The sequence below is a fragment of the Vespa crabro genome, chromosome 7, assembly GCF_910589235.1.
Source record: "Vespa crabro chromosome 7, iyVesCrab1.2, whole genome shotgun sequence".
In the NCBI taxonomy this organism is placed as follows: Eukaryota; Metazoa; Arthropoda; class Insecta; order Hymenoptera; family Vespidae; genus Vespa; species Vespa crabro.
In genome coordinates, this window is record NC_060961.1 from 5,405,636 (window position 1) to 5,433,208 (window position 27,573).

General features: G+C 29.4%; 2 protein-coding genes across 13 annotated transcripts in view; both read right to left on the reverse strand.

Annotated features, from left to right (window-relative positions):
- LOC124425664 (rhophilin-2) overlaps positions 1–9,617 on the reverse strand; it is a 49,940-nt gene extending 40,323 nt beyond the window's left edge. For 2 of the 5 annotated variants that reach the window (XM_046966293.1, XM_046966298.1), the window contains exon 1: positions 7,064–7,595. In XM_046966293.1, the coding sequence (XP_046822249.1) occupies positions 7,064–7,132 (69 nt within the window). In that variant the 5' untranslated portion in view covers positions 7,133–7,595. Of the gene's footprint in view, positions 1–7,063; positions 7,596–8,852 lie in introns of those variants that run through there. The other 3 variants (XM_046966297.1, XM_046966294.1, XM_046966295.1) reach the window with 3 other exon arrangements.
- A 111-nt stretch (positions 9,618–9,728) lies between these two features.
- LOC124425663 (protein diaphanous) overlaps positions 9,729–27,573 on the reverse strand; it is a 29,841-nt gene continuing 11,996 nt past the window's right edge. For 2 of the 8 annotated variants that reach the window (XM_046966287.1, XM_046966283.1), the window contains 14 exons: positions 20,482–20,664; positions 19,859–20,157; positions 19,679–19,699; positions 18,740–19,049; positions 18,234–18,580; positions 17,845–18,145; positions 17,385–17,723; positions 17,119–17,261; positions 16,675–16,942; positions 16,351–16,593; positions 15,980–16,234; positions 15,720–15,884; positions 15,334–15,577; positions 13,675–15,044 (listed from right to left, as the gene is read on the reverse strand). In XM_046966287.1, coding sequence (XP_046822243.1) covers positions 14,185–15,044; positions 15,334–15,577; positions 15,720–15,884; positions 15,980–16,234; positions 16,351–16,593; positions 16,675–16,942; positions 17,119–17,261; positions 17,385–17,723; positions 17,845–18,145; positions 18,234–18,580; positions 18,740–19,049; positions 19,679–19,699; positions 19,859–20,157; positions 20,482–20,664 — 3,978 coding nt within the window. In that variant the 3' untranslated portion in view covers positions 13,675–14,184. Of the gene's footprint in view, positions 12,873–13,216; positions 13,299–13,674; positions 15,045–15,333; positions 15,578–15,719; positions 15,885–15,979; positions 16,235–16,350; positions 16,594–16,674; positions 16,943–17,118; positions 17,262–17,384; positions 17,724–17,844; positions 18,146–18,233; positions 18,581–18,739; positions 19,050–19,678; positions 19,700–19,858; positions 20,158–20,481; positions 20,665–21,701; positions 22,053–23,000; positions 23,759–25,034; positions 25,136–27,573 lie in introns of those variants that run through there. The other 6 variants (XM_046966291.1, XM_046966290.1, XM_046966289.1 and 3 more) reach the window with 6 other exon arrangements.

Here is a 27,573-nt window from a genome sequence, read left to right on the forward strand (position 1 = left end):
AAACGTACACGTGTAAAAGAACAGCAAGTTGAAAAAGTTTCGAACTTAACAGTCGGCACGTAAAGGAAACCTCTCTTTTTCTCTCTCTCTCTCTCTCTGTTTCTTTCTACGACGGAATATACGCACGGAAAACACGTGAAACGAGCGAGGAACAGCAGGCGACCTTGCGTACATAATCTACTTTCAAATGAGGCTAACCCACATAAACAAACATATACTCGTCCCACACAAGTATGTATAAGTAAACCACACAAGAGTATAACGCGGGAGGATGAGGATGCGTCTACGAGCTTGTCCTGAAAGTGGTCGAACTCGTTACAACAACAATATTCGAATACTTCACAAACCGGTCCGATAAATCTGACAAATTGTAAAAACAATCATGCTACTTGTCGTAAGATACAAGTGTTAATTATTTCGGAGAATTATGTCCCAGGATCGAAATCATTTTGATCTTATGTTATAAATAATGAAGATTAAACGTACCGACGGACTTGATCGTTTTTTTCTTTTTTTTTCCTTTTTTTTTCTTTTTGTTTTTTTTTTTTGTTCTCTTTTAAACACAAATTTTTCTCGTTCCTTCATAAAAATATAAAAATTTTTAGATGTACACGATGGCCCATTATAAACCAGTTCGATACTTTTTCACATTATGCTTTCGCAAAAATCCCGTTGCTAGTTCTCGATCGAAATTATTTATGGTATTAATCGTACAAATTTTCAAACGTTGATCTAGAAATTAATTCAAAATAAAATTTTTAACAATTTAATATCGTTCCAAGACATGTTTCTAATATACGATTATATTGATTATGCAATTGTCGATTTTTAATTTTTACGAATGACAAATATATAAAATATTGTATTTAAAAAAAAAAAAAAAAGAAAAAGAAATATATACATATTTATTTATTTTATAATAACTCATAACATTTTATATGGACTTCTATGTTCAAATTAAATTGAAAAAGAATAATGAAAAGTATGCTATTTAATTCATTCGTTCACATAGAAGACGTTAATTTAATTGAAGTAATTAAACTTAATGCGCCTAACATTTCTCTCTCTCAGAGAGAGAGAGAGAGAGAGAGAGAGAGAGAAAGAGAGAGAGGGAGAAAGTATAACTGAATAAAAAAAGAAAAAGAGAAACAAAGAAAGAGACACTGCAACGTGATCAAGTTCGTCGTATCATGTCGACTCATTTTCTATATGCTATATGTGTATGTATATATATATATATATATATATATATATATATATATGTATATATATGCGTTGGTAGTAGCATCGATGTTAAAAAGTAACACGAGGACGAAACGTAAAACTACGTTGACTTCGATGACGATTAACACTAACAAATATTTCACATATACGAAAGACGAGACATAGCATTAGATATATTATATTGTAATACATATATGCATAAATACTTATTACTATTGTACATATATGTATTTATACATATATGTATAAATAAATATATATTATATGTATATCCATATTCATATAGGTTACACCATACCCGTTTACATACATATATCTATATATATATATATATATATGTATATACATTATAATGGGGTCGAAAAAAATCACATACCCATCGAACGTTAATTATTGCTCCCGTCGTGTGTAACACAACAACGACATTATTCTCATAACCAGCCATTAGATTTATTATTACATAAGAATATTCTTGTGGATTCGGAGGTCGCCTTGGAAAATTACGAAAGAAGAAAAGACCGCCGGTTGAGTATGTACTATGATACGAAATTAAATCGATTGAAATAAGTATATCACCACAATGACATTTTTTTTTTATCAAACCTTGCTGATCTCAATCCCATCGTTATCTCGTGCACGACGATAATAACGGTAGAAGGGTGATTATATATCATTCAAAAAAAAAAAAAAGAAAAAAGAAGAAGAAAAAGAAATAAAAAGAAATGAGAAAAAAAAGGTCAAGTGGAAAGATACACAAGATTATTTGTTATTCATTCTCAAGGATATCATGAATTATTAGTGTTCCAATTAAAATATTTCCATGCCCTATATACATATCTATATATATATATACTAATGAATTATATTAATTTAATATTATATATACTTCGCGTGGCAAGTTATTAAAGGAATTAGGATAAAAATTACATTAATTTAATACTTTCTAATTATTTTGAATTATTTATATCGAATTTTAATTTAACTCCATATAACACTAACCGGCAGTAATGCTATCAACCGCATTTTTTATCTTCTCGTTATCCATATTTACGTTGCTTTAATAAACATTATTACTAACAAGTACTTGTCCCATAAAAAGAAAAAAGGTACAATTTCTTTTCTTAACATTTAAAAATTCACAAAATTTCTATCGAATTAAGTCCCACCCAAAAAAAAGAAAAGAATTAAATTTATAATCATTCTCTAAATCATCATTAATTATCATCCATTGAAATGTATAAAATAAATAAACAAAAAAGAAAAAGTAAAATTAAAGAAAATAATTTAATCGATTGACATATGCATACGTAATAATGATTAATCATCGAAACGAATCTTTCGGATTTTCATTGATCGGCATTATAGAAAATAATATATAAATTTGATAAAATTACAAACGAAGTTGGAATAAAAAAATTATTCTGGGAACGTTTAGATCGCAGTTAGGACGAATAGAATCCAAAGAAATTTTCGTAAGATCGCGAGAGAGCGAGGCGAAACGGTGAGACGTGAAATCAACCGAAGAACAATAGAAAAGCCAGGTGACTTTTTCCTCGTTTCATTGAAATAATTGCAGAGATCTTTAAGGTACAAGCAACAACATATATGCACGCGACGTGTTCTCTCGATGCGCGTGCATCAAAGTCACGGCTCGTGCGTGTTACAATTTCCACGTTAAGAGATAACAACGATTCTGTATATATATATATATATGTATGTATGGATGTATATATATGTGTGTGTGTTTATATATATATATACAGGGTTTTTTAAAAAACACACGGCGCGTATTTTTAACCGATGGATTTTCAGCGTGTTGAAATAAGATAACAAAAGAAAAAAAAACAACAACAAAATTTACAACCTCATTTACCGTAATACCCATAGTATATTTTTGTATAGTATCGATTGTTTATCGGGCTTCGTAAGAAATTGTTCGAAGTGATGCATATTCGAACGTAAAAACTTTTGAACGTTTTATCGTCGTTCGTTCAATATAATGATTGACTTAAATTCGATAGATTTTTATCCGCGTGAAACACTTAAACGCTTTTTACAATGTTACTTATAACGAATTTGAAACAATATCAGAAAACTTCGACCATAATTGAAATTTCGACGATGAGATGTCTAAAAGATTATATTCGAATCGAAAGTATTTAATTCGAACAATTTCTATTGATCGATTAGACAGAGATAAACGATTGATATAATGCAAAAATATTTATTACTTGGTAACAAGCTTATTTTATTTCATTTTGATTTATTGAATCAGGCAACAAAATTATGTCCATGTATTTTGAAATACCCTATATATATATATATCCATGGATATACGTGTATACATATATAAAGAGTTCCTCTATATATCTCTTTCTCTCTTTTTTTTTTCTCTCTCTCTCTCTCTCTCCCTCTCTTCCTATCTCTTTCTCTCTCTCTTTTTTTTCTCTCTTTCTCTATCTATCTACCTTACGAGATAACATTGTGCATACAGCAATACGATGGATGAAGTTAGATAGCACAGCAGATACCTTAGAAATATTTAATCGGTTTTTAATATCTCTTTTAAATAATAACGATCAATTCATTATAATTTTCATATTTTCTTTCCTTTTCCTCATACATTCATTAGATCGTTCGTATTATAGATAGTGTTTCACGTTAAAACGATCAAACACTTCGCTTTCAATATATTCTTTGAATAGAAATAAAAAGAATAAAGAAAAAAAAGAAGAAAAAGAAATGGTTATATAAAAATCCATAAAAAGAAATTCACTTTATTATTATCACGCTGCATTACTTTAAACAAACGAAAAAAAAAAAAGAAAGAAAAAAGAAAAAACAGAATTTATATTTTCATTTCAAAATGTCGTCCTCCACCCCATTTCAATCGGAACCTTGACATCGCAATAATATTATCAATCTCCGAATTTCATGCTTATTTTGCTTCAGTTCAAAATCGAATAGAGACCATTAATTCTTTTCAATCAATTCTTAACATCATCATTATTATTATTATTATTATTACTATTATTATTATTATTATTATTACTATTACTATTACTATTATTATTATTATTATTATTATTATTATTATTATTATTATTATTATTATTATTATTATTATTATTATTATTATTATTATTATTATTATTATTATTATTACATTGTGATATATCAACAACGAACTCGCTGTTTCTCTTGGGTTTTAATATTTTTCTTATAACATTTTTATGAACCATAAGCGGATCTATATATTTATATAACATTTTTTTTCTTTCTTCTTTTTCCATTTTTCATATCATCGCTCATAGAACGTGCTTATTTGATTTGGTTGGTTAGGTTCAAACCTAAAACATCCTGTATATATCATCGGAATTTTAGATTTGTTGTCGTTTACACGCTATTAGACTTTCCTCTTAACAAAAGATAATACATCCTCGCGATCTTCTATTTCTGTCTTTCAACTTCGAAGAATTCTGACAGGAAAAAAAAAAAGAAAATACAGAAAGGAATGAAAAGAAAAAAGGAAAAAAACTTCCGATAAAGAATAATAGAATACCTACGTGTGGAATGCGAGCGAGTAAGTACGTGACAAAAAAGTTTTCTGTTATTTAAAATAGAATGACCCTCTTGTCACAAGGATATTTTGCTGTATAGAGTTTAGAAAAAAAAAAGAAAAAAAAAAGAGAGAGAGAGAACAAAAAAAAGTTGTTTTATACACGAACTCTTTGAGTTTTCTTCTCGAAAAGTTTTTGATAAAAAAAACATTTAACAATAATATTTTTTTATGAAACTCTACCGACGCTCTATTTATATCAATTGTAAATATTATAAATACACATAATTATATTGTATCCAAGTATATGACTACATACGTATTAATATATATATATATATATATATATATATATATATATATATATATATATATCGGTCCGAATAAAAAATATTCCATCATTCAATTTATCATTTCTTTTGTGTTTTATATCATTAAATGTATAATGAATAAATATTATTCTTTCATGAAATCAAAGATCACTTTTATAATTACTGGAAAATAATATACATATATATATATATATATATATATACATATATATACGTATAGATATTCGAAAATTCGAATAGTTATATATATACATATGTTCCATTCGTATTGATATTACTCTCTCTTTCATTTTATTTTCTTCAAAATTCTTATGAAAATACGTGACAAACGGTAAAGGAATATCTCAGTAAACGTTTAGGAAGCTTATACTGATACCTTCGAGTGAAAGGAAATTCTTCTTCGTCTTCCTTGCGCCATCCGATAATGACCGCTTGGATTTTCATTCCTATCTCAACGAAGTAACAACTAGTAAGTAAAGGTCGAACTCGGTGAAATTTATCGAATCGTACGCGTCTTCGCATACTTGTGAAAAAATAATTAGATAGATAGATACGTAGATAGGTAGGTAGAGGGTAAATAGATAGACAGATAGATAGATAGATAAATAGATAGATAGAATCGATCGATCGCATTTTTCGATTTTTATTTTCTTATTTTTCTTCTTTATATATATATATATATATATATATATATATATATATATATATATCACTATTTAAATATCATCACCGATAGAATGATTGTCTTGATAGTATTCACCCAAGTTTACCTTTAAATGTCATTCAATGTCGTTTAACGATATCTTTAAAAATCTACTATTATTTACGTGTAAAACGTATTAGCATGAATAAAATAATGTTTTAGAAATTCGATTTTCATCGGGAATTAACTTGAAAAACTTTATCACCGAAGTTCAATCAAATAACATTTCGAGTCGTTATTCGAATTGTATTTCTCATGATTGTGCCTAAGATTAGAGATTAGAAACAAAATGATATTTTTCAAAGGAAATAATCGTGGAACGTCATAGTAGTTCATAAATCGATAAATTGAGAACTCGAGGTGGGGGATATTTCGTAACTCGATGCAAGACAGACAGCTGATAGATTCGAACAACGTGAGGAGACGTTAACGGTGCTTGTATTGAATACAATATTACTTCGATAATAATAAGTAGAAATAACAAGCAGGTCGTTAAATTATTGTGTCATTGATTTTAATAATATACAATTCAAATATATATATATATATGTATATATATATTATGTACGTACATACATGCATATGTATATCGTTACTATATATATATATACATGTGTGTATATTTCTTCGTCCTCTAAAAAATAATAATTAAATCCGAAAATTTCCAAATAATTAGAAATATGATAGAGTTTAATATTATTAGATATGCTGAGTTATACGGTTATACTATAATTACGAAATAATGTAAACAACGTTATTAAATATCTTTATAAATTAAAGTTCGTATTAATTTATCGCTCAATAAGTGATATTAAGGAATAAATACGATTTAATTATATATAATCGTAATTCAAAAGTTATTTTTCCTTTTCCTTTTCTTTTTTTGTTCTTCTTCCTTCTTTCTTTTTTTCTTTTTTAAAGGTACAAAACAAGTTTCATTTTCAAAAATTAAGAAAAAAAGAAAAAAAAGAAGAAGAATTACCATATATTTCTGAACGCGATATCTCAAATAATCTCCCATAAAGATATCTCGGACGGATGATTTTTATTAAAAGTGAAAAAAAAAAAAAAAGAAAAAAAGAAATAAAATTTCACTTTCGAAAGGGATTAAAACATAAGTAACGAGTAACATGATTAATTAAAAAATCATCGTCGAGTTTGTCATTTTCGTTCGTCGTCTTCGTCGTCATCACCATTGTCGTTCATAAAACCCCGTAAATAAGAATTTAATATGAATAAACTTACCCTGACGAAACGTGGCTTGTAATCTTCTTCATCGTCCACGATGTCGCCTGACACGATGGGTACGTTCATGGTATCCTTCGCATTCTATCCTTCCTCACGAAAATCACACTAAAGGTAGCGACGGTAGACAAGGAAAAGCACATACACGAGGAGGTAGATCGAACGTGGATGAAAAAATTAAGTATAAGGAATATATAATAATGAAAAATCATATAAGAGGAAAAAAGAAGAAGAAAAAGAAGAAGAGGAAGAAGACGAAAGAAAAAGAAGACAAAAGAAAACGAAAGAAGAAGAAGAAGAAGAAGTACAGACGAACGATACAAACGATATAAAAGAGGCAAAGGAGAGTCCGAGACTGGCAGGTAAGAAAACGTCTGCTGTGCTTGTGCGCGCGCGCACGCGGTCAACTCGGAACGCTCTCCGGCATCGAACTACAAGTGGCACCGGAGCCGAGCACAACGTTCGCGGCTTTCCGACGAGCGACTACTACTATGAAGTATACGCGGTGAGTATACTTGCCGCTCAATTCCCGCCGATCTCAATCCGTTTTGAACCTTCCTATATCCATGATACCGAACAAAGGATACGCTTTTGATTAAAATTTTTTAACGAAAAAATTCCACTATATATATATATATATATATATATATATATATATATATGTACGTATGTATGTATGTATGTATATGTGTGTATGTACACTTGAATCTTTTTTTATACGACAGGGTGCGTAGCGTTAAAAAAAAAAAAAAAAAAAAGAAAAAAAATGGAAAACGTAAAAAAAATGTCAGGTAAAAATCGATTTATTCGACGAACTATAAAACTTACCGAACGTAAACTATACAGAGAAAGAGAGAGAGAGAGAGAGAGAGAGAGAACAATTTAAAATATGAAAAATGCATTCACTAAAAACCTTTTCTTTCTTTTTTCTATTTTCTTCATAAACACGATAGAAAATTTAATGTCTCGTTGAGAGGAAAATGAATTAAAGAAAAATAAATAAAAAAAGAAAAAGAAGAAAAAGAAAGAAAAGAAAAATGTATATATATTTTCTTAAAAATTATGCACGATTTTTGTGTATTAATTATACATTTTTGTGTATTAATTACACATTTTTGAAGTATTAATTAATGTAATTTCGCGAACTTCTAAACATGTATATAAAACATGTGAATAAAACGTAATACAAGTGTGTGTGTGTGCGTGTGTAAATGTGAATCGCGTTCAAAGAAAAAAGAAAAAAAAAATACCTGATAAAAAAAGGCTCGGTTGTATATCGGATAATATATTTACGTCTTTTTCCGAATCAAAAATTAATTTCTTCAAGCCTTCCTTTTATTTCCTCATTTACGACATTTTTCCATTATTTTTATTTTTACTTTTTATTTTTATTACTTAACCTCCTCTGAGAAACACTCACGCATACATGTAATCTTATCAATTTCTAATAAAATATTATTAATATCGATTAATTATATCTCTCTAGATTCATTACGATTATTGAAATCAAACGTAGTTTTTTCTTTCCCTATAAATAACTATATAATTCTTTTTGTCAAATAATAGCAATATGAATTTTTTTTCCGAACAATCTTAACCTCAATTAAAATTTAACTTCTATAACGTAAAAAATTTTTCTTTTTTTTTTTTTTTTTTTTTTTTTACATATATATGAATGAACAGAATTTCGTCGTATTTTCGTCTTTTCTTTCTTCTTCTTCTTCTTCTTCTTTCTCTCTTTTTTATTCTTTTATAAGAAATATTTGAACTCGATGAAATAAATTAATACGTTTACGTGCGTGCCGGTGCGTCCCTGAAGAAATTAACAAATAATAATACATCGAATGTTTTCTTTTCACGGAATTAAAACTCGCTTCTTCGACATTTTTTGTTTTTTTTCTTTTCGATTCTTTTAGAAGGAATCAATTGAAAAGTAGTTCACGAATTTGAATATTCTCGTTTGAACGAATCGAAATTTACGTATTCAAATCTATTTACGTATATGTATAACGGCCGACCACCGGACAAGGAACTGACTGACGAGGACTACTTTACCCGAAAATTCGGCTGCTCCGATTAGCATGTATATTATTACGCGAAAACACCTGCTTAGACACGCTAGGCTTCCGATTGGCTCTACCGAAACGAAATCTCACGAGGTTTTACGAAGTTATACTTTGAAAAACGAAACACGTGAAACGAATCGAGACCGACCTAACGGCCATATTACATCAAACGAAAGCAACAAGAAAATCAATACAGTTCTCAATACGATCGACGATTGGCCGACGATTTATCGAAGATAGTAATGTAACGAGATCGATCTCAAATTCGCTTTCATGTAAATTATAGCGCTTACGCTAGTGCTTTCTTTCTTTCTCTTTCTCTCTCTCTCTTTCTCTTTCTCGTGCGCGCTCACTTTTAAATAGCATAAGAATCTTCTCTTCGATGACGTCATCACGAACGTCATCAAGAACGAATCATCCCATTGGCTCGTGGTTTTACCCGCGAACAGGAAAAACTTATTAAAATATACACACTCGTACGAATTAGTCTTACCTGAAAAAAAAATGATTCGAATACAAATTTTATACGCTTATTTAAAAAAAAAAAAAAAAGGAAGCAACAAAGAATAAAGAAATCGAGATGAAACAATAGAAGACGATGATGTTAAATTTTGTTTTATTTCGTCGATCTTTTTTTCTATCGAGAGACGAAACGATTATTGTTCGGCGAACGATCGAAGACGAGTCATTCGCTGGAATGACTTATGTGACTAATTACTGACTTCGACTATAATTACATGAGCATTATAAAACCGAGATAATGATACTAGGAAACTTACATATAAAATAAAATTAATTACAATAACGGTGTATATATATATATATATATATATATATATAGCTCTTAACCGTCCTTCGTCTAATTTAAAATGCCATTTATATAGCAATTAGATCGTTTCGATTGCTAATATGCATTTTTTAAAACTCCGCAATCGTTCCTTATTCGCACGCGATCGTTTTCGTACATACGGCAATTTCTTCATTCCATTGGTGGCAGTATTTAAACCAAACTGGATTTCTCGCGCTTTTCACTTTCCATCCTTATCGAGTAAACGTACAATTCTAACTTGCTCTTGCGAGAGTAGATATGTAGACACATACGTTTTCCCGGTTTTCTTTTAACATCGGTATTGCTTAAATCTCCTACTTTTATCTATATATAACATATATATATATATATATATATATATATATATATATATGTGTATGAATTATATGTATAATTATATATAAAATATTTACATATCGGGAATATCAAATGAATACAATCTGCGATATGACGGATGTCTTGAATGTCTTGTGTATCTCAATAATAACACATTAATATTATTAAAATTCACATATTCACATTATAGATACAAATTTTTCTTTAAATTTTGATATTAAACTATAATATGAATGATTCATTATCATCATAGCGTACGACCTTTGAGATTCGAAAAATAAATTCAATTGTATATTATAGAGCGATTTTAATAGGCACGATTATAAAATTCATATTGTAAAATAAGCTGATATATTAGACATAGAAAGTGAAATAGAATTGTTTATCCTATGTCTTACAAAATGTGTATATGTGTAATAGAAAATTTGGCACCATATTACCGAAAAATCATACCTATTGTTCTTGTGAGTATGCCGATCTAAAACAGAACGTTTTCTTTTTTATTTTTTATTTATTTATTCTTTTCTTTTTTTTTATGAAATATATCGTTCTGCCCGATCGCGTTAATTTCTCTACTTATCCAAAAATTATATATATATATATATATATATATATATATATATATATATATATATATATATATATATATATAGTTTATAAAATGAAAATTTTGTGCCTCCTTAAAGTTAGACGACGTAGAAACTATGTACAAATATATCACTTGATTGGAACTTGCACCAGTGTGTGATTCTCGTTAAACAAAAAAAAAAAAAAAAGAAAAAAAGAAAGAAAGAAAAAAAAGATAAAAAAAAGAGAGAGACCACCTGAATATCAACTTTGCAAGACTATATCTGAACGTTTTCCTATAAATGCAATACTTTCAAATGAAGGTTACATTACTAAAAAGAATAATAGAAAACACCTGTTTCTCCTTTTTTCTAACGTAAGTAAACGCTCTCTTCGTATAGTATAAAAACAATTGCATATCACAAAAGACGTGCACAATTCGGAGCACGCGTTCCTTTTCCCTGTGTGTATTTGTCTTATTTAATAAAAATTAAGAACACATTTTTATCTTCCCATTATTACTTACGTTATAATGGAATAGAGACGAACATATGTATATATATATATATATATATATATATATATATATATATATATATATCACATACATATATCTATATATATATATAATATATACGTATGATATGTGTATATATATATATATATATATACATATGTATATGTACATATATATATATGTACATCAGTTTCCTCGACAAGTACTTTACAGTAATCATTTAATTATCCAACGCTATCTAACATTATACAATAATAGTAACATTGCAATTACATCTATACAAAACTTATGTGCATATATACTATACACGTATAAAATATATTGGCAATATGCACTCACATGTTGCACAAGTATGTCAAGATGTGTTTGAACGCGTGCGTATATGCATGCATGCGTGCGTTGTGTGTCTGTGTGTGTGTGCGTGTCTGTCTGTCTATGTCTGTATCTGTGCTTATCTATGTATATGTTTAAATATCACTAGGACGACATAACTAACGTTACATCAACGTTGAATCAACGTATCGTTTGAATTTTAATAATCATCTTCATAATGGCTGACAATGACAAAGAAATGCTACTTGATCTTTGGTTATTAATCAAACGCGATTACGATTGATTAATTTTGATTACCACGACATTTGAATGATATTTTTACGAATTATCGAGCACCAAATTATCAATCGTCCTTTAAATCAGAGCCATTTTCAATGTCCTCGTACAAGCGCATTGTAAAATGAAAAAAAAAAAGAAAAAAAGAAAAAAAAAAAGAAAAAAAAAAGAAAAAAAAACAGAGAAAAAAAGAAGAAGACTAAAAAAAAGGATAGAATAACGAAAGATACCATAGATATGTATGACTGACTCGATTTGCAATGAAATTTCCTTTTTTGAGCGAGAATCGATAAGTTTTAAAAGCGTAATTAAGAAAAATTATTATGCACCAAGATCATCGATTCCTGTTTGTTAAATATATTCAAACTTTTTTTTTGTTGTTTTTTTGTTGTTTTTTTGTTGTTTTTTTTTTGTTTGTTTTTTTTTTTTTTAATTATATTTTAGGTTTTCTAATATTGATATTACCAGTATTATATCATATATCTCCTAAAAATAATAACGAAATGTTTTTTTCGGCATGATCATAATCGTTCCTTTTTGCTTTATGCTTTTTAGAATAATATCGATGCATAGCTCCGTTTTTATATGTAAAATTATTTCATAAGAATTTAATGATAAAACGTTGTACCCAGAAGATAACATCGAAGTACGTAAGGGAAGACTATATCGAACTTATTAACAACCGACGGTTCTATTATTAACGAATTATAATAATAATAATAATCGGACGCGATATTTCTTGCGTTTTTGCTGGATGAAACACCATGTGTTCTATCTAGTTGTCTCTGGCATTCCAAACATAACCGAAGTGTAAAACCATCACAGCATCAAGTTTAGGACGGAAATCTGACATTCTGGTATATTACTGCTGAACTTAAAAGGTTTCTGCAAGAATGATTCGTGTTAGCCATTTGTAAATTACATCTAATAATATTGGAAGTATTAAATATAGATATTATTAGATATAACAACTATATATTTAGTACTTTGGTACTTTAATTCTATTTAGTATTTTTTTTTTCTTTTTTTTTTCTTTTTTCTTTTTTTCTAGTACTTTTAAAAATTTAATTCAGTACTTTTTTGTTCTATTATATTTTTCTTGTGTCTTTTTTCCTTTTCTTTTTTTTTTTTTTCTTTTTTAATTTACATAAAAGATAATTGGTTGTGTTAATCGCTTTGTGCCATTGGTGTTTACTGTTTGAATTATTGGTAAACAAATGTAAACTTACGTTTATGGCTCTCTTCCAAGCAAACCAGATCCAACCAGTCCTGTACGCGATCGACTCCTATTAAGTTGTGCTCTCCTTTCTGCTGTAAAATTAAAATCAAATTCGTGACTTGAATTAATCTCGTCGAAAGACAGCCCCATGCGTTTACTTAATATGTTTACGATAATTTGATACGCGTAAAAAAAAATAAAAAGCTAGGTCATTCCTTCGAAGCAATGTAAATAAAAGGAAAAGAAAAAAGAAGAAAAAAAAAAACAAAAAGAATTTTTCTATATTACCAATCGAGCATGAAATATTTATTTAAAGATCGTTTGACAATGGTGCGATTTATAAGAGAGGGAGAAGGAGAGAGAGAGAGAAAGAGAGAGAGAGAGAAAGAGAGAGAGAGAGAGAGAGAGAGAGAGAGAGAGAGAGAGAAAGTGATAATGATCAATAAATAATGATTAACGGCGAGGGTATTTATGAAACAATGAAATGACTTGCATGTATTTAATTAACAAATATACAAACGCTCATACAATTATTGATCGACATTGATGTGTGCGTTCAAGTACGAGTCCGAGAATACGTTTCACATTAATTTGATTTCGTGATCGTTCTAAATCGTTCTTATTGCATGTTCCTCGACATTATAAAAAAATCTTTTTATTTGTAACGGTCCTTTCATTTTAATGAACCTTTTAACGTATAAACAAGTCTGTGTACGCAAGCATATTCAGTTTGTTAATAAAGTATATTACATTATAAAAATAATAATTCTCCTTCGATCAGTCTTATCATCTCGAGAAATAAATAATAATAATAATAATAATAATAATAATAATAATAATAATAATAATAATAATAAAAGTAAAAGATAAAAAAAGATTTGGGGAGGGAGAAATGAAAAAAAAAAAAAATAATAATAATAATAATAAATAGAAACGAAAAAGAAATTATAGTAAATTTTTCATCGCAATTGCAATTTCTCATGTTCTTGGATTCCAACATGTCCAAACTTTTGTTCGTTTAATATTTGGAGTTTTCATAATATACATCTGTTCCTCTACGGTGGTATAATTTTGATCAATTTCGGTAGAAAAAGTTTCTAAAATATTTTCAACCTCGTGAGATTTAAAATTGCAATTTTTCTTTACCTCTGTCGTTGAAGAAACATTTGCGTCATTATTTTCTATATTTTTATTCAAACTATTAGCATTATGCGATAGCAAAGGAAAATTGCTGTAATTAGCATTTGGTGATTTTGATTTCTTGACAACATCGATTATAGGAAGATGATGCGAACAAGTTGAGTTTAGGCGCATCGGAAGTTTTACTGATATACTTTGATTTTCATCGCTAGAGTTGGAAATATTTTCAAAATTTTTCGTACGCGTTAACATCACCGAAGGAGAGACTGCTATTTTATTCTTACTTGGTAAAGAATTGACAGATAACGATGATTCTCTTATATTGCAATGAGAGAGATCTAATTTTGGAGAAACATTCGTTGGAAATACCGTTTTGATTTTAACGTTTGACTGACTACGCAATAAAGATTTATTCGATATATGACCATAAGATTTACTTCGTTTTACGCTCCTACGATTTTTATTAATGATTTTACGATTGTCGATAGCACGATGAACGACTAAATTTCTTTTATATCTTTTAGTAATAATCACGCGTTTTGGTTTAACCGGCGTAAGTATGCGTGCGTAGCCAATAAGAAATTGCTTCTTAAAAAAATTAATCCCAACGTTCGTTTCAGGCGTACAAACAGAATTAACGAATGACTGTTTATGACTTTGACTCTCTTCTGTGATAAAATTAGATGACGTATGTGTACCTGTAATTAAAGACTCATTTGACAATTTTGTTGTTCTTTCATACCTTTAATATAGATACAATTAAAACGATCCCTGAAATCTTGTGTAACATCGTTTTAAAAACAATACCAAAATGAATATTATTTTCTAGTACTTTGTGTTCCTTAAAGAATAATAATTATTACGATCACCTATATCCTATATTATTATAAGACTCGATCGATTTACCATGAAGGGCTCTCGTACGATTAATGAAATCAGTATCATTTGGATATTTCGATGTCTCGCGTTTAGACTTAAGAAGCTTACCACCAGCAATGCGTGTTTGCCTCTTGCGTCGTTGATCCGGCCGACTAAAAGCAGAACCAGTTCGAAGTGCTTCCATCAAACTATCCATAACACCTTCTTGAGTATCATGTGCGTTCATATCGACAAGCGCTTTCTTTCGCGCCGCTCGTGCCGCTTTCTCAGCTTCCGCCTTCTCTCTCGCTTCTCTCGCTCTTCTTTGTTTCTCTTCCGCTTCCCTTAGCTTTAACATCTCCTTTTGTGCTTGCTAAAAGAAAAAAGGAAAAAGAAAAAAAAAAAAAAAAGAAAGAAAGAAAACATGTCACAAATTTTTTCTAATAAGTCGATACAAATGTCATGCTTCTTTTTATTTTTTATTTTTTTTTTTTTTTTTTTTATTTTTTAATTACCACGAAATCATCTTTGAACGTCCTTATGTCGCTGAACAATTCCTCGATTGTATACTTCTGTTTGTCGAAACAGAAGAATACAGAGATTTCGGTGTAAAGACCGTCCATATTTTTAAACATGTTCTTCAATACCTCGCAAGATTCACGGGCTTTCTTAGCAAATGGCTGTGTTGATTATATTTCGTTAAGGACAATTAAACACGCATAAACATAGATTATTAAAATTAAAAAATTGTTATATATTCGTTCTGGAAGGATACAGTCATGACCTCCGAAAATAGATCTTCCTCGCATTGTGGAATTCTAGCATTAGAAAGGTCTTGTTCAAGATTTCGTATGTTAGAATCCATTTGACGAAGTATTCTCTGTACGTTATCTAAAGAGACACGGCTCGCCCTATCTACGTGTGCCAATTCTTCGGTAAAACTCAAACATTCTGGGAATTTTCTCTCTATCGTAGATACTAAGTAATGCATAAGAGTTTCTTTGTTGTCCGCAGCCTTTATACTTGTCAACTAAAACGTATAAAACGTATGTAAAAAGAAAAAAAAAAAAAAAGGAAAAAAAAATAAGAAAACTACATTCGATAAAATACAAAATTTATATCTATGTGAATCGATTCAAAACAAACCTTGGTTAGAAAACTAAGCTGATACCCAAAATCTTGACCAGAAGCTCCACCCCCGGAATTCATATAATTTCCAAACAATAAAATCAATTCGAGTATCTTTGCAAACTTTTTACTTCCTCTAACTTCCTCGCAAGCTGCCGTTCCTGCCACTATGTCTGGTTTAATGTCCTGTACCAATTCCTCGTATCTCAGCATAAAACTCAATGATTTTAACCTGGGCAATAACCTTTTGATCGTCGATATCTGAAAAAGAGAAATTAACGTAAATTTAAATAACAAATATATTATAAATGTAAAATCCCATCGTCAATTATTAACAATTACCGTAACGCAAAATTGTTCGGCCTCCGTCAAATCATCATAATTATCTTTGTAAAGTTGAAATTTCGCTAATTGATCTGGCGATGGTAAATATTGAATTAAACCTTGCAATATGTTATCCGAGATAACTGGTCCATCGCATCTAAAAAGACATCCTTTGACATCTTCGTACGACATATGCTTTAACGTACCACCAAGAAGTATCGATATATTTTGTGCAGCTTTACTATCTAAAACCTTGAGATCTTTCACTTTTTTTATGGTTGCCGATCTAAAAATAAAATACGATATTTTATATCTTCCCAATATATGTACTTTATCAATTTATTAAATATTCTTCGTTATTATTATTATTATTATTATTATTATTATTATTATTATTATTATTATTATTATTATTATTATTATTATTATTATTGTTGTTATTGTTATTATTATTATACGTACTTATCTACGACGTCATCGATTTTCTTGCCACTTGGTTTCGACGCGAACTTTTGTGCTAAACCATCGAGTATTTCCGGACCGGCTAATCTCTCCTCTTGCACTTTTGTCCAAAATACTTCTTCCGTCAACTGATGCGGTGATATCTAAAAGATATAAGATAAAACGCTGGCATTCGATTGATATCAAGTTAATATCGAAGCAAGGAAAAGAACAGATAAGAAAATTAAGAAAAAAAATGAAAAAAAAAAAAAACCAAGGAAACTAACTGCTTTCCAGTTAGGCCTCTTCAATCGACCTTCGACCTCCCACTTTCTCTTAGGTTTCAATCCATTAGGTAACGACGGCATCATGGATGTAATTCCAGCCATCATAGGAGGAGGTGGAGGACCTCCCATTCCTGGCATAGGTGGAGGTATTGGACCTCCCATACCAGGTGGTCCCTTTGTTCCAGGCATTGGAGGTGGTGGTGGTGGTAATACACCCATTCCAGGTGGCATAGGTGGTGGCGGTGGTCCAATCGAGTTTGGAAGTGGTGGAGGTGGTGGCGGTGGTGGTGTTACATTCGAACCAGGTATCGGAGGTGGTAATATCGGACAATTTGTTTTCTACATATAAATCGAAATTAAATATTTATCGGTCACAATTTTTATTTATCAAAAATAAATAAATTAAGAAAAAAAAAAAAAAAAAAAAAGAAAAAAACGTTAACTTTTCGCAACAACTTACCGTACTAGCTCCTCCTCCCCCTCCACTTTTTCCAGTCCCTTGTTCGAGTTCCTTAATTTTGTTTTCAGCGTGTTGAAGCTTCGCCTCAGCCTCCTGTTTACTAGCTATAGCTTCTTCCAACTTTTGAGACACTTCCATTAAACGTCGCTCCTCTTCGGCTCGAGATTTCTCGACCAAAGTATCGATCAATGGTTGTACGTCTATTTGAAACCGTTTCGTCGCACTGAAGTCCGGATCACAGCCTGAACGATGTAACACAATTTGCGATACGCACTCTTCTATTAATTTATAATAAGCTGGTCTGAAAATTGTCAATATTGTTTTACAAATAAATGGAACGACATTAATATGACGAATAAAATCTTCAAATTTTTTATCTCGATCCGTACCTCACCAAAGCATCGTCCCTGATAAGTAGTAGATGCTGTAATATCGATAAGAAATACGGCTCGGCGGAAGTCTCCATAACCATATTTTTCACTACCTCGAAGCAATCATTGACATCATCTAATTCCAATCGAACGTGATCAAATCTTTGTACAAATAACTCGTAATCGTCTTCCTTATATTCGTTGAAGATCCTTAAATGATGAGACAAATCGTCGGACTTATCCTTTTCTAAAGCTTCTAATATATCCGCTAATCCTACTCGCATTATTTCGTTCCTTAAATGTAATCGAAAGTCTAGATCCTCGGCAGAATTAATAATCGAATTTATAAGTTGAAGGCACACTACCTGTAAAAAGAAAAAAGGAAAAAAAAAAGAAACGTTAACACTGTTTTATTAGATATTCTAAGAAAGAGAAAAAAGTAAATCAAAAAAAAAAAAAAACCAAAAACAAAATAAAATAAAAAAAATTTTTTTTAATTGTATTTCATACTACGGACAACTTACTCTTAAATTTTCATTCTTCCTATTCATCAATCCCTGTACAATGGGTAAAAATCTTTCTCTGCCCTTGAACTCGCCGTTCATAGTGATCGCATCTAAAACCATTTTATGACTATCGCTCGAAATCAAACAGACTGCACCTAATAACTTTACAGCTTCCGACATCACCGATGGTTTAGTGGGTTCCAACGATCTTGCCACTATCGTCAAAGCTTCGTGATGAGCTAACATCTCCTTTATTCCAACGGTATTATTCATTATCGCTTTTAAACATCGTATACATTCGTACTGTATCCGTTCGTATCGATTATCGCTAAAAGAAAAAATTATATTTAAAGATCAGTAGAAGAAAAATCGATGAAAAACTTTATTATTATTATTCATCTATACTTTGCAAGCAACAATTTATAATCCATTTCTCATGCAATAATGAATAAATGCTAACGTGATCTATGATACTGATAATAACAATAATAATAATAATAATAATAATAATAATAATAATAATAATAATAATAATAATAATAATAATAATAATAATAATAATAATAATAATAATAATAATAATAATAATAATAATAATAATAATAATAATAATAATAATAATAATAATAATAATAATAATAATAATAATAATAATAATAATAATAAAGAAAGAGAAGAAAGAAAGAAAAATTGAAAAGCCACAATTAATTAAAATCATTAGAATCTGGGAAAAAATAAATAAATAAAAATTTATTGTAACATCGTATATTACGGATCAACTATTTTCCGATTTTAACATTATTTCTGTTCACAGGATATTTATAAATAATGTAAGCGAATAGGAAAGAAAAAAAGAAACAATATATAAAATCTAGGGACACTATGCTCGTAAAGAAAGAAAAAAAAAATAAGTTTCAAGCAAATAGTAACATTTTTTTTTATAGTTACGTGAATTACCTATCATAATATATGAAGGCACTGGAATAGAAGAAATAGTGAAATATTAGAATTCGTTAGATCGAAAAGGTCGAAGGATTAAATTCAGAGAGAAAGAGAGAGAGAGAGAGAGAGAGAACAAATGTAAACGAGAGAGATTAAAGATTCGCATTATCCCATATAACATAATCGACTACTCACTTTCTGTAGCATTCGTTGAGTGTTGCTAAAACCTGCTTCAATCCCTTAGTACCAAATTCTTGAACCCAACTTAAAGGATTATTAGTCAGTGCAATTCTAAGTGATTCTATACAATTGTGAATCTTATTTACACTTAGATCCGGCTGAGCTAGATATTGAATGTAATCAGCTGGTTTGTCGAATTTTGATCTATTCTCTTGCATGCTACCCTTGTAATGTAACACCAACATCTCTCTCTTCTTCGATTCGGATTGCTGACGAAGCGGAGCCTTTTTCTCCTCCGTTAAATTCATGTTTGCCTAAAAAAAATTAATATTATAATATTAATAAAAATTATATATGAAAGAAATTTTGATTAAAATCTAACATTTTTCATATTTCTACAAATTATTTCTCAATCTTTTCATTCGATAATTAATAATTTCTTTTTTTTCTCTCTTTTTTTTTTCTTTTTTTTTTTTACATATTACTTGTAATATTAAAATTTATTATTATTATAAATCAAATATATTAATTTTACGATTGATTTATAAGCCAAGAAATTTTTTTTACGATCTGTTTGTATATTAATTGTTATTTTTATTAATATGAATTTTTATTTGTATCACTTTTTTCAAACTCACCAACATTTCTTCGAAACGATCGTTAACAGCTTCCTCGTCCATTTTCTCAATGATACAACGCTGCTGTTCGATCTCATTAAAATCATCGCCAGAATGTGGCCGAGGCATTGTGTTGTTATCCGTACCACTCCTGACTCCACCTCCACGACCAGATTTTTTGGGCCTGGTAAACCATGACTCGAGCTACGACATAGATATGAATAAAGTGTGATGAAAATTTTTTTCTTCTTTTCCTTTTCTATTTTTTTTTTTTTCTTTTCTTCCTTGTATATCTTGCTTTTAACTCGAAGAAATTTTTGACTTGTAATATTTATCAAAATTAAAGAATATTGTTTGCCGAACAATTAACCTTCGGAACGTGTACACAGATGACATCGAAAGATTATTGTCGCTACTTAAATCATTTATTTGTAAACTGTTTAACATTTTACGTATAAGCGATTACGTTATCTTCGACATTTTAGGTACGTATAGTAACAATTTTCCGAACATTTACGAAATATTGTCGTACTAAGTATAAAAAATTAATATAAAATATTAAATGTAAAATCGTGTGACGCATGCAGTCATTTCTTAACATAAAAATTATCTAGAAATGAGTCATCATAATAATCTAACGTACACATTACTATGTACAAAATATTTTCATAAATGACGTTGTTAAATTAAAGGGAATAATTTTTTAAAGTTAAGAATTAATTAAAAATAATATATAAATGTATGTATCTTTAAATGATTGTAAAAGTTATAAGATATTAAACAAGATATTACGCATAATACACGCGCGAAAATTATTAAGATTTTATAAGAACGATTTTTTAAAGTGTTTTTAATATTTTCTAATATTTCGATTACGATAATATTAAAATTTGAAATAATTATATATTCGATATATACAAATTTTTGCTTTTGTTAACATTTTTTTTAGCAATACTGAATATATATCTAAAAAAAAAAATGTATCTATCAATTTTAAATTTACATATGAATGTTAATATTGTTATTTTATATATACATACTGATACTCTCTATCGCTATATTACTATTATTATTATGTTTATTACATATATATATATATATATATATATATATATATATATATATTACATATATATTATATTACATATATACATATATTTATATATAAATTTTCTTTTGGTGAAAGTCGTTTGAAAAGTAACTTATCGTCTTTATTTCATCAAAGAATTGATCGAACTCACCCTGAAAATGTTTCTAATACACGTAATAGAGATGCAATACATCGAGACTTTGGAAGAGGATCGATAGAAACGAAAAGAGATATCAATGCCTGTCTAAGTACTGTAAGACTTATATTGTCGGCAATAGGCCGGTCGGTCTCATACTAAGCACGAAGCGAAAAAAGCTAGCTAACTAAAAATGCTACGTGCCATAAGATAATAATTTCATACGTTCGTTTCTTATTCGTTTTCGTCGCGCGTTCGATGGAACAAACTCGATAAGGAAAACAATGCCGTTCGAAGTTTCATCGTTCGATAGTTTCTTCGACGATAATCGAACGGGACATTTATGCTTAGATTTTTTTTTTTTTACTTTTCTTTTTTTCTTTTCTTTTTTCTTTTTTCTTTTTTAATTTCATTACAATAGATAAATCGATATTAAAAAGAAAATAATAATTATTGGAAATAATAATAAATATGATAATGTAAAAAATATTTAGTTATTATTTAAATATAATCAAATGATGATAATGACGATGATAATGATAATAATAATTATTATTATATCGGATTACGATGATTTAAGGTATTACGATAAATTAAAAATCCTTGTTTACGCATCAACTTATCTGCTTGTTCACTTAACGTATATCGTTTCAAAAATAATTTTTTTCCTCCATTGTTATTCGTTAAAAAGCGTAAAATAAAACGTCAACCGCAAACGATGGAACAGCGAGAATAGATTATAGGAGGTGCCCGTCAATGGGGACTTTCGCGAGAGTATCGCGGGATAAAGGGAGCATGACACATCGGTGAATTCATTGGTGTCCGACGTTACTACATGTAGAATCGGCTTTTTCAATGCACCTACGCACCTTATAATGAAGAGCGCATACATGCACAAATATAACCAATATATACATATATACGTCCGTGTATTACAACGCCCTTGCAAAGTGAATCACCGAATCGCACGGCTGCCGATCTACTTATAATTAAATTTTCATAGAAAAGAATACAATGAGGAAGAACGGAAATCGATTATCTTTTACACACAAAAAAAAAATAGAAATAAGAAAAAAATAAGTCGATTTTAAACTCTTGGATAATAAAGATCACTTTTAAAGATAACTCTCGTATATTTTCACTTTAATTAGTCAATTTAATTCCATTAATGCACATTGTCTTAATCTCAAGATGATACACGCTTAAACCATGACAAAAATAATTAAAAAACAATAGGATGATCAAGAAGTGTAAGCTTTAAAAAAGAAAAAAAGACTTATTTGTAATTAACAATTCGAATGAAAAGATTCTTACCCAATCCGTGATCATTATTGCGATTATTTTTTCAAAGACTGTTTCTGTTTCTGTTTCTGTTTCTCTCTCTCTCTCTCTCTCTCTCTCTCTCTCTCTCTCTCTCTCTCTCTCTCTCTCTCTCTCTCTCTCTCTTTCCTTTTCTCGTTTATTTTATTGAAACATCGATCTCTTCCCAACAAAAGGAGTTCCTTAAGAGCGTGCGTAATACGGTCCTACTTGAAAGTTTGCCAGAAATTATTTAAGTCCCATACTTTCCTTCGGACTATTCGCCCGACTTCAAATATATATATATATAGAGCAGCCGTTTTCACTCTACGTCGTCGAATCGAAGATTAAAGGAGAGTGCGCTCAAGTTTACGAGCGTCTTCCAATCAACCATAGAATTATTACGTTCACGTTTAAATCGCAAAAGGCATTCGGCCGCATTAAATGACATTTTAAATGAGATTTGCGAGCACTGATCTGAGAACTCCTCGAATGACAGGCACTTTTACAGTTCGACTTTGACTTTCGCAATTTTCTATTGTCCTTTTCTATGAGATAATACTCCGATTGATGTTTATGCGTTTATATATACATGTGTGTGTGTGTGTGTGTGTGTGTGTGTGTGTGTGTGTGTGTGTGTGTGTGCATGTATACCTGTGGAACACGACATAATGTTTTCGTAAGAAAAAAAGAAAAAAGAAAAAACAAAGAATAATAAAATGAAACGTAACGTCGTAATCAACATCATCATCATCATCATCATCATCATCATCATCATTATCATCATCATCATCATCATCCTCTAAGAACTTTACATTTCTGAATAATTTTTAATGAACTATTTATAACTCTGACCGGTTACGATACAACAACCTCGAGAGATCGAGATATTCTAGGATGATCAAGAAATACCATAATGATCGGAGGATTCAACGATGATCGACAGATCTCTTCTCTTATATAAACTCGAACACTATTATACCTACGTACAAAATAGTAACATCGGTGACGTTACGAACAAAGCGCGATTAATCGATTATGAAAGAAGAAAAAAACGAAACAATAGATCGAACAATCGATTGCATTGCGTGTCTATTTCGAAATTAAAAGGCAAATGTCTTTCTTTCTTTCTCTCTCTCTCTCTTTTTTCTTTATCAAAATTTAAAAAGAAATAAATTTGATCGAGACATCTCTAATAATTCATTTCGCGCGGACCGATTTTATTTTATTAAAATTAAAGAAGTTATTTGTTGTAAACGAAAGGGTAGATATATGTATATATATATATATATAGACTATCTTTTCTCGCCCTTTTCAAAAGGTGAAACCAACTCCGATGGGAAAACGAGGCTTTCGTAGATATCGACTTTCAAGTTACTCGACGACATCGAGTATTACTTAATTACACTTTCTTTTATGTTTCGTCATCGGACTCTACCGGTTCTTCGATTTACCGATAATTTTTAGTTAACGTGAAATTAATTCGAAATTAACGTTCAACAAATTTTCACATAGGATAAATATATACAAATATTTGTACATTAATTCAATGATTATTTCTACGATTAAACAATACGGGCGTTGTTCTCGTGAAAACGCGTTAAAATATTATTTATCCTTAATAAGCATCTTTCGACGATAATATTCCATAAAATTAATTCAAATGCATCTTCGTTTTTATATGCATCACGATAAAACGCAAAACTTTCCTTTGTGAATCAAACGTAACATATAAAACCGTATAATTTGTTATTTCCTTTTGGAATGATGTCGTATGTTTTTACACTCGTTAGAACCGAGATGAAAAGAACTTTATTTTTTTCTTCGTACGAATGATTCGATAAATTTTTCTAACAATTTTATTTACATTTTTCTTTTTTCCTTTTTTGTTTATATCCTTAACTACAGGAAAATGATGATGATGATGTCGATTGTCACGTGATGAAAGATCGAAATAAAACAATAATAGAAATAATCATTTTTTTGTGTTTGCTCAAACTGTCTCACTGAATATTACGGAAAGATTTTTAAACAAATCTTCTTGTTTACTTTCTTTTTTTTATTTTCTTTACACCATAATGATACAAATTATCACGTAAAAGAAACAACAAAGAATAAAACTCGCGTCTGATGTATCCGCGGAAGGTCCACGAGAGACTGACTTTTCTCTCGTCTGCTTATCCCCTTCCATTCCACTACCACACAACTAACTGATATTCACATATATAAACATACACACACGTAACTGCTTTACTCCTATACCTATAGTTTATGCTATGTAATATCAAAGTGAGACTCCTTTACAAAGAGATTGGCCACTCTCCTTCAGGTGGAGCCACGAACATTATTAGCTACTTCGATCTTTTTTTTCTTAAATCAATGTTTGTACCGTAATGATATACCGGTACTTGTGATTAATGATCGATCGTTCGTAATTTTTATAATTATTTTTATTGATACGACAAAGAATATTATTAATCTAACATAAATATCATTTATAAACAATAGAACGATTATAAAATCATTATAAAACCATTGTTAATTTTATTATATTATTAATATTATTTTTATATTAAGCATTTCTTAATTTTATATTATATAATATTATTTTTATTCATACATTTATCTATATTTATGGATATAAATATTAATAAACTTTAAATTTTTTTTTCTTTCTTTCTTTCTTTCTTTCTTTTTTCTTTTTTTTCCCCTTTTCTTTTTGTAACAAAATTTTTAGCATCGAGCGTTAAAAAAGAAAAAGGAACAATAATACGTTCAAATGAAACATTCTAATATACACTTATTACAATGAAGCATAATTTTAATTAAATAATTAAAAATCATTATGCCAGATATTCAAACAATTATAGGATATATCTTCGTACGATGTTATCACTTTGAAAAAGAAATATCGTAGAAAAATCATAAATTCGAGTAACATTTTAAAAAGTGTAACTTGCAAAAAGGAAAAGGAAAAGGAGAAAATAGAAAAGGAAAAAAAGGAAAAAAAGGAAAAAAAAGAAAAAGAATGAAAGTAACGTATAACGACATTGTACATTACTCTTTACAGTTGGCAAAGAGGCTCAACGAATCTCGGGTTTCCATTTTACATTCTCACGCAATCTCTAAAAAACCGGATTTTCCTCGTGATACCTGTCGTTTTCCTAGCTTCCAACGTTAAAAGGCGAACGACACCGAAAGATTAAAGGGATCTGCAAAATAAAACCCTCATACGGTTTTTATTCCTTATATGTCGAACTATAATAATACGTGTTTCACAGTACGTGCGTACGCATCGGCGCCTATCAAACTCATTTAATTTCTATCACTATATCACAGATATCTTGTGTCGGTACTTGGTTCATAGGTTAATTAGATTTCCATGTTTTGAAACTGGATTTTTGGAATGCGGTTTGTCTCGTTCGTGAAAACGTTATTTGTCTGTTTTACATAAGCACATCACATTCCACTGAAAAGATATATTAAAGATGAAAGATTTATTACATTATTGTGTATAAAGAAAAGAATTAGTATAATACGATCAAAAAAAATAAAGGAAAGAAAAAAAATAATAATAATAATTCGTATATTATCGAAAATCAACGACGAACGATAAATCAATTAAGATCATAAAATCTAGACGATATGACAAATTTTAATTAATAAAAAGAAAAATAAAAAGAATAATCATTTCCTTTTTTATTATTTTTATGAATTCATTTCAAACATATATTTCTATATATATATATATATATATATATATATATATATATATATATATAAACACACACACAATTTTCAAGGACTTAACATAGCTTTCCACGACACGTATCCTATGTAATATAATTTCATGCCATTCGTATTACACATTGGAATTTCATTTTTGTCGTTAAACCGAAGATGAAGAGAATAAAATGAATCAGAATGAGAAAAAGCGATATGGCTGACAAACAGTGCATGCATATGTATCTACTTATACATATTCGTTACGTTAGACAATTTTAATAATTAGTATCGGACTTCTGACAAAGGTTCTTATAAGTTACTGCATTCTAGGAATGCAAGCGAGTTACTTCGACCGTGGAATCTGGTATGCGGTGCTCGTGCCTCCAGATCGTTTATTTTACATCCACAGACGTTAGATATAGAAGACCGAGGGAGGATGAAAAGGAGAGATAGGGAGAGGAAGGGAGGAGGAATAGCATAAATTTTGCACGAGTTCGTTAACCACGAAATTTTGTAATTTTTTAACGTCGAGCTACAGCCGTTATCATTCCAAAAGAGAAAAATTTTCAAATTACGGACAACGTAGTGTCATAAAACACATAATAGATGACACATAATATATGCCATAACTCTTTCTCTTTGTGAATCCACTCTGATATTTTCAAATCGATTGAATCATTATTCTTGAAGCTTAGTCATAAATATTTGTAAAATTCTTTTACCAATCAATTATCTCTGATAGCAAAAATATTCTTTTCATTTTGCCTAAATAAAAAAACTGTAACTGTATAAAAAATAAAAAAAAGATAAAAATTTTATTTTCGCATTTTCTTAATCCTTGATACCTCAAAAATATATCCTC